The 16,708-nt window shown below is 41.4% G+C and overlaps 1 protein-coding gene and 1 non-coding gene across 2 annotated transcripts; one reads left to right on the top strand and one right to left on the bottom strand.

Annotated features, from left to right (window-relative positions):
* Positions 1-817: 817 nt before the first annotated feature.
* Positions 818-15,730, bottom strand: LOC119720174 (coatomer subunit alpha-like). The gene is made up of 28 exons (XM_038189742.1): positions 15,624-15,730; positions 14,900-14,982; positions 14,444-14,557; positions 13,828-13,982; positions 13,282-13,358; positions 12,750-12,859; positions 11,903-12,018; positions 11,648-11,747; positions 11,054-11,189; positions 10,795-10,877; positions 9,923-10,140; positions 9,581-9,656; positions 8,958-9,040; positions 8,245-8,470; positions 7,519-7,657; positions 6,786-7,026; positions 5,597-5,855; positions 5,391-5,486; positions 5,000-5,085; positions 4,298-4,508; positions 4,087-4,187; positions 3,794-3,943; positions 3,379-3,515; positions 2,966-3,152; positions 2,298-2,408; positions 1,943-2,104; positions 1,522-1,634; positions 818-1,124 (listed from the first exon to the last, which is right to left on the bottom strand). Exons 2-28 carry the CDS (start codon positions 14,937-14,939, stop codon positions 983-985), a joined length of 3,669 nt encoding a protein of 1,222 aa, XP_038045670.1. The 5' UTR covers positions 14,940-14,982; positions 15,624-15,730; the 3' UTR covers positions 818-982.
* Trnas-gga lies at positions 13,550-13,622 on the top strand. The gene has a single exon. It is a non-coding gene; the product is annotated as a tRNA-Ser (tRNA).
* Positions 15,731-16,708: the final 978 nt, after the last annotated feature.

Raw genomic sequence — 16,708 nt, 5'->3', positions numbered from 1 at the left:
CACAGATTCATCCCTTTATGGAAATAGAAAAACCCCTCCCCCTTGCTCAAAATAAGACATGTCTTTAAATATTCCATTCTCTTTAAACCTATAATGAAACCAAACATAGAAGAAAAAATAACAAAGATTACAAATTGTTTACAGAAACATAATGCAGTGTTAATGAACATCATCATGAAGGCGTTTGTTGCACAATAGTTACATGTGTGGGGCAGGTAGGGGAAATATTTTGGGGAATTCTGCCTTAGATGATACAAGCATGGCATTTGGCACACAGAGTATGTCATGAGAAAGATATTTGGCTATAGGGCCATCGCAGATTTGTCATCTGAAAAAAATATAGGTAGAATAACAATATTTTCAAAATGGCTGCCTTTGCTTGGTATTCTAACTATATTTTTTCAAAGGACAAATCTGCAATGGCCCTATAGCCAAATATCTTTCTCATGACATACTCCGACCATGTGCCAAATTCCATGCTTGTATCATCAAAGGCACAATCCCATCACCTATCTGCCATACTACATATATTTCAAGCTACAGGATTATTTGCTAAAAGTCTAATTCAAGGTTTTTTTTATTTAAATGACAAGTTTTCTGACTTGACCCTTACTTAATACATGTACACTTCAAAAATGTGGAGTTCGCTGTTTTTTATTTTAATGTTCAATTTAATTAAAGGTCATTACAGTACCTTGTTGTTGTAAACTTAAAACAAGAATTCAAACAGAACCAGAAAAAAAATACCCCTCTTCAAAATACATGTATTATTTGACTCATCATTTTCTTGAATAGCGTTAAAAGTCTTAAGTGACGCTGGGTACTGCACAATGTGGCTCAGTAAGCAATAACTATGGGCAATAAAATGTGAAGTTCACGACCGTAAATATTCAACAAGCACAAAATGGCTACTAGAGAAATTACAAGCGCTTCTTGACGTCACAATTCTTGTGTTGCTGTATCGGTAATTCTTCTTGACTACTCAACGGAATTGTATTGGGCTTATCCTGAGCCCTAGACAATCTTTCCCGATCTCCGTGACCTGGGTGATGCGACAGATTGACCCCTTGAACTCCGGCAGGTAGCAGGTGCCGCTCAGCGGGCACTTCTCAACTGGCTTTCCCCTGGAAAGAGAATGGCAGGACAAGATGAATCGGGGTTCCCTGGGGTGAGAAGGGCAATTAAGGTAACAGGTGCCAGTCAGTGGGCCCTTCTCTACTAGACTTCCCCTGGAAAAGGAATCCCGGAAGAGATCTGTGCTCCCCTGGACTGGGAAAGGCAATTAAAGTAACAGGTGCCACTCAGTGGGCACTTATCCATGTTGTGCCCCCCTACCCACCAGAAAAGAATGGCAGAATAAGAGATATTAAATCAGTTGCCAGTGCCACTTTTGAACATCGTCATGCATTGTTTTTGATTCTGTCAAAGAGTTATGGAAATAAAAGGATAAGTTTCAATGAACTTGTAACAAGAAGGGTAAATCAGACAGATAGCCTAACAGTGAGACAGACAGACAGTCACCTGTAGATTGGCTTGTAAGTGGCCCCGCATATGTCAAATGGGTTGTGTTCATCGTAGTTCAGCTTGTGGGCGTCGGTCAGGTTCTTCTCGCAAGCAATGAGGATCTTTCGTGTCTACAATGAAACGACAGTGATAAAATAGGAATATTAGCAAACAGTGCATGCCTCGCTTTTGTTGACTTTGTACCTGGAATATCAGTTGTGACTCTACATTTCATTTTCTAAATGCCCAAATTCAAGACAGCTTTTATGTTTATTACTGCACAATGCATGCACACTTGAATGACACATTCTTCAGCCAATGCTGAAGCATAAAGCACAGACAAAGAACTTTTGTTAAAATAAAACACGTCAGAAAAAAAAAATCATTTTTGTTGACAAGCACCGACAGTACATCTCTAAGTGTTGAGACTTCAACTCACCTGAGCGGCAACCTCTGGCTTGGGTCCAAGTTCCAGTAGTCGGCGAGCGAAGGATGCGGCCGTCTTGAAGTTCTTGAGCTTGAAGAAGAGGTTGAGAGCGGTACGCAGCGTCAAGACTTGATGGATAGGCTGCAGGTTGCAGTGAGTGAAGTAGGCTGCCAGCTGGAAGGACAACAGAAAAAAAAGAAGGAAAAATTACTTACTTGGGGCTGAATCAATGAGTTAATTAAGGGAAAGAACATGAAAGTCTTTCACTTCCTATCAGTGTTAGATTTTGTCCCCTTTTGAGTGAATTTCCCCCCAATGTCTTTGTTCCTGCAAACAGATTTTTGTTTTTACGAAAATTCAAGTTTACCTCGCAGTTTCTCTTCTGTTCCTCCAGGGAGCTCTTGGGTTGCTCCTTGCGGAAGATCTCCATGGAGAGACCCAGGATGTACTCACGACAGATGCTGATCAGTTGCTGAGCCTAGTGGGATAAATCCAAGATGGGAATTATTAATCTAGGATCTGCGGTGTTGTTTCTGATTCCTAACTCCCCCAATCCTTCAAAATCCACAAGATGGTTTTTGGAAGATTTTGAAGGAATTAAATATGAGATTTGCTCTTTGTAAACATTTTTTTTATAAGCACGGTACACAAGGTGCTGTACAAGACTTTACAAGAAACAAATCACAAACTTGTTCGGGTGGGTCTTGTTATAGTTCATCCCTCGTTACTTGTGTCCTGTCTTGTGACTGACTTATGACTGACATGTGACTGACTTGTGATTGACTTGTGATTGACTTGTGATTGACTTGTGATTGACTTGTGATTGACTTGTGAATGACTTGTGGTTGACTTGTGGTTGACTTGGGATGGACGTGCGACTGGCTTGTGATTGACTTGCGATTGACTTGCGACTGGCTTGTGATTGACTTGTGATTGACATGTGGTTGAATGTGATTGACTTGTGATTGACTTGTGACTGACATTTGACTGACTTGCGACTGATTTGTGATTGACTTGAGATTGATCTGTGATTACCTCAGCAATTTCCTGCTTGTTGTCCACCACCAGTAGCGGGACGCTGAGTAGAATGGTCCTGAAGCGTTCAGCGGCCGGAGCAAACTTGCCCTGCATGGTCAGCTGATAGGCTGCCTGTAGTCTCTGGACGAGATGACTGAGCTTCATGCCGACCGCGGCCTGACCAGCACGGGCCCCGGCTTCCCTCCTGTCAATGATCAAAATCAAACAGTGGGGTTAAAGACGGGGGCAACAAACGGGATTCATAACATGGACAGTAAATTGTGTGGCACCTACGCACAATGAATTTTGTTCAGAACATGCATGAACCCAACTTCCCATGAGCGACAGGTGTATGGCTAAATGGTTCCTACTTATGGTCCCTGGGGCAATTGTGAGGTATTTGTTTGAGAGCAGACAATGTGTCAACTTACCAGTTGCGATGAGGGTAGCCCATGAGGGGTGGGAGGGCAGGCAGGCCAAGATAAGACGTCCGCGCCCTGGCGTGGGTCTGCATGAACAGTTGCTTGTATGGGGTAAAGTCTACCACACCAACTTGCTCATGCAAGAGCTGCAAGACAAATGAAAATTAATTAACTATTTTATGAAGGAATTTTGCACCTGGGAGATTTAGATTTCATGTTGGTTTGGCCCTTTACCGACACAATTTCATAAACACTGCATGCTCAGTGTTGTCCAAGGGCTTGTAGAGAATAAAATTCACAAGTTTATTCGGGTGGGACTCGAACCCAAGACCTCTTGTTTACTAATGCAGACGTCTTAAGGTTGCTATATCTGCTCCAGCAAGCTCAGTGGTCGAGTGGTTTGGGATAAGTTAAATCATCCTACCCTTGTAGCAGTCTCAAAGGAGCCAGCGAGTATGTGGTCCACCGGTAGGGAAGAGTTGTTGCACCAGACCGTGGCTTGGCTGGTGCCCTTGGTTGGAGGCAGGAAATACCCATCCTCCCCTGCTCCTGCCATTGGTCCTCCAGATATCTCCTGGAGAAAAAAACACCCCAAAAATAGACTATTTCTTTCCTAAAACGTGTTAAAGCTGCAGACCACAGCTCTCATACACGCCACAGGATGATACTGAAGTGAATATTCATCAAGGTCAGTTAAGGGGTCAAAGGTCAACTCACCAGGTCAGCAGGAAGCTCCAGGTCATCGTCTCCGACGTCCCAACCTCCATCCTCGTCATCGCCACCACCAATTGCAACCTCATCCCCAAACTCATCACCGCCTGCAAGATAGGACCAAAAAAATTGTGTTCGGTACACAGCAACGTTATACTGTATACAAAATACACAATAGCACCCTCAATGGTATATGCACAAGGCTGATAAGACCTACCATCCAAGACGAGTTCGGCATCCTCGCCCCATCCGCCGTCTTCTTCCGCCTCCATTTCCACCTCGGCAACCATGGAAGCCCCGCCCTTCCCCCTGGACATGGCCCCTTCAAAGAACCCCTTGGACATGGTCAGTAGGGGCCAGTTGTCTTCTGACTGCATGATGGGGGGCGGGGGCTGCAGGAGGGCCGCGTTGGGGTTCACCTCCGGAACCTGACCAAACCGAGACAAAAATTGTGAATTGAAGTGGAGTCCCAACGACTCAATCGCAAGTCATTCAGTCTCAAGTCAAATCATAAGCTAAATAGCGGAAAAGGGATTTCTGTCACTGTTCATCCCCTGTTACTTGTGACTGGACTTGTGAATTGACTTGTGACGGACTTGTTATTTAACTTGTGATTGACTTGTGACTGGAGCTGTGATTTGACTTGTGATTTGACTTGAGATGGATTTGGCTAAACATAACATAAACCAGAGTTTAAGCTCAGAAGAAAAAAAAAAGAAGCTATTTGTACAAACTCTTCAAACTTCCCATATAATGTCATCCAATTAAATTTTATCTGCTGGTCGGCTTTTTATAATGCTTGATTGTGGTGGATATATACACAGATAGTGAAACATATGTGTACACATATAATGTACTGGTTCAAGCAGAGAGCAACATCACTTTGACAGAAACCATCAGAGTTCCGAGCAATGGTTACCTTTTCGTTCTCATCAAATCCTTCCTTCAGTTCCTCAGCTTCCTCAGTCAATCCGTGGGTCGCTGCAGTCAGATAGGCAAGGGCCTCTGGATAACGGACAACGGATAATTCTTATGTTAAGTCTGAAATATGCTTTGTCGCTTTGCAGGATTGACAGAACGACTTGGGAGAAATTTTGCAAACATACTGTGCGAAGTGCATAAGAAGTTGCCTCAACAGGATTTTCATCCAGGGTGGGGAAAATTTAAAACTTTGCCTTTTAAAAAGTAAAGGGTACTTTTCTGTAAGGGTGGGAAGTTAAAATGATTTTTATTTCCTGTGCAGTGCGTAGATTTCTACAGTGGTTTATCATTTGTCAGCATGGAGGAATTATCCATTTTTACAAGCTTACTCTGTCCGCAAGCTCTGAGAATCTTGACCCGTTCCTGGACGTCACCGAGATACATGGCACACTGGTACTGACCACTGGTGTCCTTACGAATCTCAGCTGTGGAGAACAAAACAAATTTAAAAATTGATAACAAGTCTGAAACAATTCTTTAAAGACTAGATGAAGCAGTTATATTTCCTTTTTGTACGAGGTAAACAAAGACTGACCAATCTTCATCATCTTGCGTAGTTTCTCCAGGTTGCCGGTGATGAGATACAGGAACGCCAGCTTGTCAAAGTTCTTGGTGCGTTGGTAAGCCATCTCCACCACCTGGTGGTTGCCCTGTAAGAGCGCCGCCTCGCCAAGCTTCTCCCAGCAATTCTTGTCGTCCAGGGCTCTGGCGGCCTCCAAGGCCACCTCGATGTTGCCGCACTCCAGGGCCAGGGCAAAGCGCGTCTTCTCGTCCTTAACAAAGTGCAAGGCAACCTGGAAGATAAGAAAGTTGCGACGTGTTTTTAGAAGTGGTGAAGAGTGCAACTTGGAGGCAGTATTTGACTAGAAAGGAGTCAAATGCTTGTTGCATCCTTACAGGCTTTGCCGATTGACAGATTGACATGGGATCCTTCTCTCACTTATCCAAGCTAGAGCCCTTTTCACACTAGAGCCTTTCAACCCGGGTTGAACTCAACCCCGGGCGCAACCAAGGCCGCCCCGGGTTGAGTTTTTTATTTTTCAACCCCGCGTTCAACCCCGCATCATTTCACACATGTTTCGTGCAAATCAAGCTTATCATGCTCAGTTACTACTGTTTTGAACCCTGGCAAGAATTTCAACCCAGGTTGAAAATCTCAACCCTGGTCTAGAGCAGGGTCGAGTTCAACTTGGGGCGAAATCAATCTCGGAGTTGACGCAGGGTCGACGCAGGGTTGAAATTCTTCAAGTGTGAAACGATGCATGTTTTCAACCCTGTGTCAACCCCGAGATTTGTCTAGTATGAAAAGGGCTTAGGACTGTCTCGAATAAACCGAATATTCAAATATTCGATCACCACTGAATATTTCAATGATTTTTACCGGTTCGAATATTCAACAACAAAAAACATGTACACACACAACTGTGATGTTATTTTAATTGTAAAGTTGCGGCACTTTATCGTCAGACGCCACTTTGACGTCAGACGCTAAAGCCCTTGACAGCTATATACTAACTGTAAAACACACTCCAGTGGCCGATAATATCGCCGCGCCGCATGCAAATTTTCACCAGCACGCTTTGCAAGCAACTTTTGATCAGCACGGCACGCATTTGCAGTTTAAACTTTAACGGGACACAAAGGTGCATTTTCAAGGTTTGCATTAAAAAAATTACATTGCATGCGTCCTTTAAAGATTGTTTGACTGATTTCCGAAGCCGTACCTCTGGGTATCCCTTCTTCTGTAGGTAGGCAATGATAGACTGGCCAACTAGCTTAGCGGTGCGCACCATATGCAGCACTTCGTCATACTTGCGGTGGATCAACGCCAGTTTGAACTTGTACTCGGTCGGGTCGATGTTCAGGATACGAGGGCGACAGTCGCGGTCCAGGCAGTAGACGTTTTGACCTTTGACACGGGTGATGTAGATGGGGACGTCCAGGGTGCGGATGATGCCGTGGTCTCTGATTGGTTGGAAGGGAAGTGAACAAATGAATACAGATGAATTTTATGGGAAAATGGGTAAAGCATGCAACAAATTGAAAACACTGAAATATTAAAATATTACTGAGGGATAATTTGCCTTGGGTCCAACTGATGAAAATAAAAATTATTTTCATTTCAGGAAAACAAATTGAATGTCGGAGAGATGTTATTGAGAATTTGTTGGACCCATTAAATTTCTCAATATTTGCCACATTTGTTAAATGTCCAAAAGAGGGAAAAAATTGCAGTGTTAGTGTTAGCCAACCCAATAATTCAACTTTCTGATACAGAAATATCACCTTGTCTAATTTTGGGACAAATTTTGGAGTTTTTGCTATTCTGTTTTGACAGCAATGCTTCAAATTGTTTCAGAACTTGAGGAGGAGCCAAAGCTGGACTTGAGACCAATATTTGGAAAATGGCCATAGCTAGCCTTTCTGTAGCACCTGATGTGAAGTCACATGACCTACCCGTTGCTGATGGCATATTTGATGTGGTTGCTTGTCGTGTAGATGAAGACGCCGCTCTCGTCCCAAGCTCCGCTCTTGACGCGGATGTTCTCGTGGATGGTGCACAGGCTGTCCAGCTTACGGTTGCAGATGCCAAGAGCTGGAAATGAGACGGGGAGAAAAGGTGCAAGACAACCTAGTATGAGCAACCGTGTATTTTATTAAAATTGTCCAAAATAATTATTAACCTTAACTCCCTAGGCCTTTTTGCTAGGATGTAGCCTCAATCCTGCAAAATCCTCCAATTGGCCTCATGGAAAAAATAGCATACAGCCTCAATCCTGCAAATTCTTCTATTATTTCTTGAATATGGTCCATGGAGGGGTGACCACTGCCTGAATCCTGCAAAATCCTGCGGCAGTGACTGTCAATATGTTGAGGCCTGGCCAGTGACATCCTGGAGCAGTACGGAGGATTTCAAGCATAACCCAGGCCTACATTTATGCATGGCTGAGACACAAGGTCCGGCCCAAGACCTTGACAAAGTGCATCCTACGAAATCGGAAACGCACTTTTGCCATGTAACCTCAATCCTCCAAATTCCTCCACTTTGGCAAAGAGGATTTTGAAGGATTCAGGGCAGTTAGGGTTAACCCTTGAGTGCAAGTTCGCTTTATCCATGCCATATTTTGTATCTGATTTCAAAGAGAAAGTATAACTCATGGCCCATAGGAGTCTATGACTTACTGTGTTTTCCAAGCAGAGCCACATGCGACATGTCGGTGGACCAGACCGCATACCGCACTTTGGATATGCGCACCGAGCCCACTGAGCGTTTCTGCTGCACGTCAAACATGGTGACGGTGTCGTTGTCTCGCAGAAGCAGCATGCCGGTGCCGGCGTACATGATCTCGTCGCAAGTTGGCGTCTGGACTTTCTTAGTCACTTCATTCTTCAGATTTTTTATGATGACCTGATGGAAGTTATTTTTACCAGAAAATGAATAAATAGATTACAATTTGCAGTAAATCTATTCAGCTATGAGCGACTCTGAAGCTGGTGTATGCTTGCTTTCCTGTATTGGATTTCTTCCTTCTAAGACGTGCTTAAGAAAACACTCATCTTTGAACCTAATAAGGACATTTAAATTCCTTTAAGTTTCATGATGTTCTTTATAGAATAATAATTTAATATTGTAATGTTAATCATTTTAGTATGTAACAATAATTTTGTGTATCATTTGAAACTTAAATAGGAGGGATTTTTTTTCTGAATTTGCTTCATAACTCCATAAAGCCAAGTGTCTTTACACAAAAGGCAAATGAAAGTGGTAAATATTAATAGCTGTATTGGTCAAAAACACAGATGTAAAACAGAAGTTGTCGTTATTGCTCCAAGTGTTGATAAAGTTTCCAGTTGGCAGCGGAACATTTTATACAACTTAGTTGCCATGTACTTACAGCATGGGTCCTATCCATAACAGCAAATCGGTTCCTGGCGACCCAGGTAGCAGTGAGACCTGAAGATCTCTTGCCTTCAGGCGCTGAACAAAACAGAAAAATAATTTATCTCCAAACTGCTGAAAAAAATACTGTAATCTCACTCATCTTTAACAATCAAGCTGGACAGGACACAAACATATTTCCCAAAATAAAAATATTGTTATATTTTGTCTGAAATACTCTAACTTCTGTAACCTATAACTGTCACATGTGAACTTTGAAATACAACTGACTTAGTTTCTCAATTTCTGTACTTGTTTTATTCCAACAAAATAACTGCTTTGTTGTAAGACACATTTCTTTTTAATGCCGGAAAAAATGTAGCATCCAGACGCCAATTTCTTTGGTTGTGTGCACAGTCTACGGAGAGTCGAGTGCATTTTCAAAGTGTTTTCTTACAAAATTGGAAATGTCTCTCAGTCTGTGATTCATGTCTTAATATGATGAAAAAAGTGGAGTCAGGATGCAGCATTCTTTCCCTAACACCAAGAGCGTTTAGCTTAGAAAGGTGTTTTTGGAAAGGAAGAATTACTTATAAATATTGACACAACTCTAGTGGAAATACAGTGACAGGTAGTTACCATCAGGGTTCTGCTTGTCGACATCCTTCGGAACCTGGTACAGATCATAGGTGCTGTTGTCAATGTTGTTGGCACGCTGTGACAAAAAGGGATTAGATAAATCATCAAGTTCAGCATCAGCTCCAGATCAGTGCAATCTGGTCTCTACCCACAGAGATACCCACTTTTACTCCGAGATGGAGAGGGGCACTTATGGTAAAGAGTCCTGCCCAGGAACACAAACACCATGTTCCCGTCAGGGTTCAAAGCTGCGAACCACCACACAAGAGTTGGATACTTTGACTACGGCGCTCTCTTACTACGCAAAGCTTCCAATCTTATCTGGTCTCTCTGGGTACTTACAGTGCAGATGAGAACGGCGTTCTCGGCAGGATTGTAGGCCATGCTGTAGACTGGGCTCTTGCTGCCTCCGCGTAGCTGCATGATGGCAACGTCCTTGGACGTGTTGAAGTCCAGTCGACGCAGGTAGCGCTCCTTGACGTAGAACAGGAGGTTGCCGTGGACTGCATAGGCTGGCCGCTCTCGCTCCAACTTGAAGACGATCATGCCGCTGTCATGACCTGAAGTTGAGAGCATGAGGTGTCTCTGAGTGAACACTGGATTAAGTTATTTACCCTAAAAGAGGCAGAGTTTCTGGCCATCTTACAGCCACAGGAACTGGGAGGGGGGGGTGGTGGGTTCATTCAGATCTCGAAAATACAATGACCCATTTTGTTTTTAATTGAATATGCTAAAAGATAGATTCATGTTCAGAATATCTCTAAGTGAAACTGTAATAATGGTCATATTCCTCAAGTATGTGTGGGTTTCTTATACACAGTCAATGAAAACAAAGAAATTATTTACAGTAACCAACATTGTAAATTTGACCTTTCCACTAACATTACGTCTGACTTTTGCAAAAATTGGTGGTGTCAAAGCGTCCACAAGACATCAGTTTAAAGCCCATGCACGAAATACAATGAGACAATGATGATATAAAACAAAATATATTAATCCCCAGCTTTTTAGGGTTAAACCTATTCCAGATTCCTGGGTCCTACAAGAATATATGATGCTGAATATACCAGTAACAAATCCTTTTTGCCTGCAGTGTTGAACCCTTCATAACCCTACAAATCAGGTGTAGGATTATGTAAGATTTTGAAGGATTATGAAAGATTTTGAAGGGTTTCGAGGTTGAGGGATAACAAGTAGCCAAGCGTAATACTTACCAGCAGCAAACAGGTTGAGGGTTGGGTGGGGAGTGATGACCCAGAAACGATCATGATCACGACGGAATGTTTGCAAGCAGGTCCTAAACAATAGAGGAAAGACAACAGATACGATAGCAGATCAGACTTAATAAAACCTAGCCTGACACAACAAGAACCAAATACTGGTAGCAACAAAGGTTACAACAACACATTCCCATGCTTGTATTCCAATTCCTTCAATTAAAAAACATATGCTAAGAGTTGCTGTTTTGCTAACCTCTTGGACATGTCCCAGACGCGAATGCTCTTGTCTTCCGAGTTGCTCAGGATCAGCTCTTGCCGAGGGTGAAAGGTCACGCAGGACACATTGTTGTAGTGACCTCGGCAGGTGTCAACCTCCCAGGCCTTTGCATCTGGAATGTAAACAACAACAAATGTAAACAACAACAAATGTAAACAACAACAAATGTAAACAACAACAAATGTAAACAACAACAAATGTAAACAACAAATGTAAACAACAACATATGTGACCGAATTCAACCAAATGAGTCATAAGAAAGTCCGTTCAAATAGTTTTCAGTTGTGTTACAAACAGCACGCCCACTTCTTCATTTTGATATATCATTCAATAAAAACGGACATTACATTGATGAAAAATTTCTACTTTTGTAACTAAAAAGTAGCTCCGACAACTTAAGACTCATTTTGTTAGGTTGGACACAAAAAAAGTTCATGGATAAATAAACTGAGGCTTAGCTGACTAGGATGTAACAACCAAAAAAATGTTTACCGATGAATATTGTGAGTTTTCTACCAAGGGAAACTGATTTTGAATGAGCATGGCTTTTTGCTATTTCGCGATACCTACCATTCATTCTCCAAAGTTTGACGTAACGGTCGTCAGCAGCTGATACAATCAGGGGCATTGTGGGATGGAAACAGGCCCAGTTGACGCCACGATCGTGACCCTGTTAGGGAGCACACCAAAAAGAAACACGTGGTTCAGATACCCAATAAAGTTATGAATTCGGAACACGACTTGCTACTGAAGCTTAAAAACTCAAATCACTCCAAGGTCTTGGGGTTAAAACCAAGACGCAAAAGCCGTGTAAATAAGACTTACCTCCAAGACGTGCTTGACGACAGCATCAGCAGTTCCAAAGAGGTCAGGGGTCATGGTAGACTTGACGTGGTCCTCTATTCCGCCTGGTCCTGGGGCAACGTTCTTCTTACGCAGACCTGGAGAAAAAAAAACAGGAGATTAAGCGAAGGTTTGATGAACTGCGAGGATATTCAACAATATTGAACTACTCAAAGCCTACCAGATATTTACCATCAAGATGTGTTTTCAGAAAGAGTGTACAAAAACCAATAAAATGCAAGATACTACAATGCAGAGTAAGCTAACCATTTAAAATCAAAAGTATGCTGTTGTGTATTGACATAGCCTATTTCCTTTACATGCTCAGCGAAGAAAAAAACAGCTGGTAACCAGTCAGAGTCAATAAACAAAGCATGGCATATTGGCTGGTAGTCGGTTTTTGCTTAGCAAACATATCTGATCTGAGCAAATTTTGGAGCTTAGTATCTCCATGCCATTTGCCCTGGAAGGACAGGTGGTCTAACTTAAACTTTCTTCTCTAAACCAACGACATAATGACATCACTCTTTGTTTACATGTGCCTTTTCTAAATGAGAGCTCAGTGGCTCTCCTCCCCACCTGGCTCTCATAAGAAAGCGCACGTGTAAACAAAGTGTGCGGTCATTATTTCTCGCATCCATTGAATAAGCTTTACGTAACGTTACCTAACAAATCCTTGTAGATATTTTATATCACAGCAAATTTTATGTCCTTTCAAAAAAATTAGACGTCCCAACAAAATTTGCATTTAGGCTCATACAGAATTATACCCATAACAGTTTTAAAAAAAAGTTTTAAAAATTAAATATGATTTTGGAAATCCTCTGACCTCCAATATCCCAGACTCTAACGGTTTGATCCAGTGAGGCAGAAACAACCAGGTCTTCGCTTGGGTGGAAGTTGGCGCACATGACGTAATGGTTGTGACCTGTCAGGACGCTGTTGATAAATGCACAAACAAGAAGTGAATTTCCTGATTACTTAGTTTACAGAATTTTGGTGACAGCTTTGAGTGGATAGGCTAGATGCAAAGCAAAACCGCCACTTTTAACCCAAAACTCTAAGAAATATTAGGGAAACTTAGGGAAATGTCTAATATCAAGCACTATGCAGTAAAAATGGGTATGTATTCTTGTTACTTCAGTAAGCTAGGACGGTGAATAGACATGGTGGCTAGGCTCTACAAAACTGAATCCTTAAATCACAGAAAACAAGGTAGAATTTCAAATTTCTTAAAAGCTGACTCTCAAAATGTCAGCCTAACTTTCTACAACTGTTGTGGTGTCGAGAACAAGTTATTCTTTATAAATGCCATTCAAACAAATGTAGAAAAAAACTTGAAATGTTCTAAGATGACATACTGGATGCAGTTTCTGGATTGCCAGTTCCAGATTCGTATGGTCTGGTCATCGGATGCACTCAGTATCCATGGATATTCCTGAAAAGACACAAGAAAATGCAAGAAAATGCTCAGAGGTAATCTTCATTAGGACGAAAGTTTGCTGGAAGTTAAACTGTCCTGAAGAAACTGAATACTGTTTTCACCACCTGTTGAGGGTTTATCGAAATGGCTTCTGGCTAGTGTCCCACGAACAAAGATATTGACATTATGTGGAACCGCCAATGTAGGGCTGGATAGCTCAGTTGGTAGAGCACCGGAACGGAAATCCTGAGGTCACAGGTTCAAACCCCGCTGCAGTCAATTTCTTTCTTCCACTTTCAAATTAAAATGCAATTTTGATGAACCAACTTCCATCAAATATATACATGCATCATCGATAAATAAAAACTGCATAACTAAGACAAGGTTTAAATTATCAACACAATTGTGACTTTGTTGTTGTTGTTGTTGTTTTGGGGTTTTTTGGGGTTTTTTTTGTTCAGACTCTGTTTCTTTCTCAACCTACATGATGGAAGGAGGCAGTGCGGATGTAATCCAAATGGCCAAGGAGCGTGAACAGGCATCTCTTGAGCTTGTAGTTCCAGACTTTGATCTTGTAGTCATCCCCGCCCGAGACGAAGAGAGGTTGCTGCTGATGGAATCCTATCCCACGAACCGGACCTGTAGAAACAAGGAAACGTTGCAATTGGGTAGAATTTGTGACTCAGACTTAGGTGGATTTGAAATGATCGGATTAAATCCTTGCTCCCTTTGTAATTTTGCTCAGAACTTTGCTGAAACTTCTGAAACTTTCAAGGGGCATCAAGTTCCATGTTGATAGTGAAGGATCAGGAAGAGTATGAGTTAATGTGGAGTACATATACAGGTTATCCTTCACGACAGAGGACTTGGACAAAGTGTTGTAATAATGATCCAAGGGCACAGATCCTGAGCCACAGTCCTTGGTACTTTCAATGTACAATTTTCACAGGGCAAGGCAAGAAAAGTTAGCCTAGACAATAGGAACAAAAGAGGGGAACAGTACCCATCCTCATTGGTATATGAAAAAGAAATCACTGTCATGAAGTCGTTGTAAAGATGTATTTATCAAATCTAATGATTATTATTTTATTTTTGTTTACCGTCATGTTCGTCAAATTTCTCCAGCATGGTGCACATGCGGTAATCCCAGAGTTGGATGGTTCCATTATGGAGACTTGTCAGGATCCAGGGACGATTCGGGTGAAAGCACAGGCCTGGCAGGAATCAGACAAACATAAACAATCCATTAAAAATGGTTTCTTACATTTGTTTATGTTATGTACCAACGTCTATAATTTAACCACTGTTTATAAATATTTGCGATGTTCCAGTAAATAACAACAAAATGCAATTATTTCCAATCACAGAAAAATATGTAACACTAACAGTTTCTGAAAATGCCCTGATCACAACATGATTAAAATTTCTGCGTTCAAACATGATATTTTTCATTTCATGAGAACAATTCTCGCTTTCCTTCTTATTGAATAGATTTTCACTATTTACTTTTTCTCTTTTTCAAAGTTGATTTGTCATCAGTAGCAACATCCACTCACCTTTCACCCTGGCTGATTTGGTTTCAAACTTGGTCAGCATTCTTTTCTTTCTTCTTTCTCTTCAACTTTCAAGACAGATGAAACTGGAAGTTTATACAAAGGCAAAAATATCTGAGTTCAAATGGATGTTGCAATGACTTTATTTTAATATGATAGGCCTACTGTCATGTCTAATAATTTATGTTAAGTATACTATAGTTTGCAGGAAACTAAAAAAATAACAGACATGACGGACGCAACCATCTTTTGAAGCCATTTCACGCAGTAAATGTGTAACCTGTGTGACGATAATTCCTTCCTTGAACTTGCAATGAGGTCTAGGCCTAGGCTGTAAAAAAAAAGTTTAGCCTAAAAATCATGATTCGAGAAATGTTTTGTAAAACTTTGTTCAAACAAATTCAGATATAATTAACAGCTAACAGAGGGGAATGTGCTTCATTTGTACTTTCCTGTGCCTAATCAAAAAAGAAAAATCTGTCACAAAAAGACAGGGCCTTTCAATCTCAAATCTTTTGCCAACTCCTCCCCCCCCAAAAAAAAATCTCACGAATTAGATTCAAACATGTCAAACACAGACCAAACTTTCCAACAGCAAACAGATGGTTAATATTCATGTACTCAAAGATAAACCTGCGGATAAATCAGTCAAATGTAAAATACAAAGAGTCACAAACACCTCATACTGCCTAATTTTAACAGAAAAACACCAACAATTGAGACTTACTTCAGTAAGAAATCACAACATTTTCCCCGAAAATGCGCCTCCACACATAGGTTTCGCGTGTGGCCACGTCACTTTTGCATACGAAGACCGGCCACTGGTACCCTATGCAGAATTATGTACATTAGATACGCCCACGAAGGGTACCAGTTTGTAAGGAAGTTGTACGGTACCCTTCATGTATTGTGTTTTGTTAAGGCCTAAATTTGGCACGTACGGGACCAGACGGCTGGCATAGAGTGCGCAAAGATGGGCGGGGTTTGGCAATTCAAGAAGGGGGGTTATTATTAACAGTAACAGAAATGATATGAAATATCTGTCACATTCGTTAAAATGGACACTTGAGATATATCGTATTGTAATAATGTAGGCCTATCGAAACAATGAAAGCGTTTTCATTAATCTGAGATCAACATTTTCAAACCAGAACAAACTTCCATACAATCAAAAAGGAAGCTGCTCAGACAGGGACCTTGACTCAGTGCAGGAAACCATGCAAAAAACAAAATCAGGCCCACTTTACTCACTCTATATTCAACAAAATTCTCCAGCATTTTCCTCAGGCAAAGACAAGGTACTCAGTATTTCACCAACCAAGTTTGAGGTCTCAATTCAATTTTTAAAGCAGACTTTTCGTTAGCATTTTCAGGCTGAGAGACTTCGAGTGATTTCAATTTGAAGCCTGAGACTACCGGTACATGTCCAACTTTTTGAGGAGACAGACCCTTCAGTAATCTGGTGGCATGAATGTGGAAATGTGTACAAATAGAGACTGCGTGTTTCTTTTGACCTACATGTAGTTGGATTGATGCAGTTAAAGGGGTGTTGGACTAGTTGTTTCATGCGCCAGTCTATTTTCTCGTATTGCATGTTTTTACTACCTTAAGTTTTGGGACTCTCATACACAGTATTGAGAGTCCCAAATTTCCGGACTAGACTATACTATTAACAACTAATTCTATCTAGATTATGACCACTTTAAACAGTAATTCGTACTTTTAGTACCGAGGTGTTTTTTTTCCCAGTAAGGTTCTTTTTACTGATAATCATGACTTATGTGCACTTGTTGACAATAGGGCCCACGAGGA

This window comes from Patiria miniata, unplaced genomic scaffold (genome assembly GCF_015706575.1).
Source record: "Patiria miniata isolate m_02_andy unplaced genomic scaffold, ASM1570657v1 HiC_scaffold_9, whole genome shotgun sequence".
NCBI lineage: Eukaryota > Metazoa > Echinodermata > Asteroidea > Valvatida > Asterinidae > Patiria > Patiria miniata.
The sequence above is the reverse complement of the archived record's forward strand: the minus strand, read 5'-3'. Positions and strand labels throughout refer to the sequence as shown.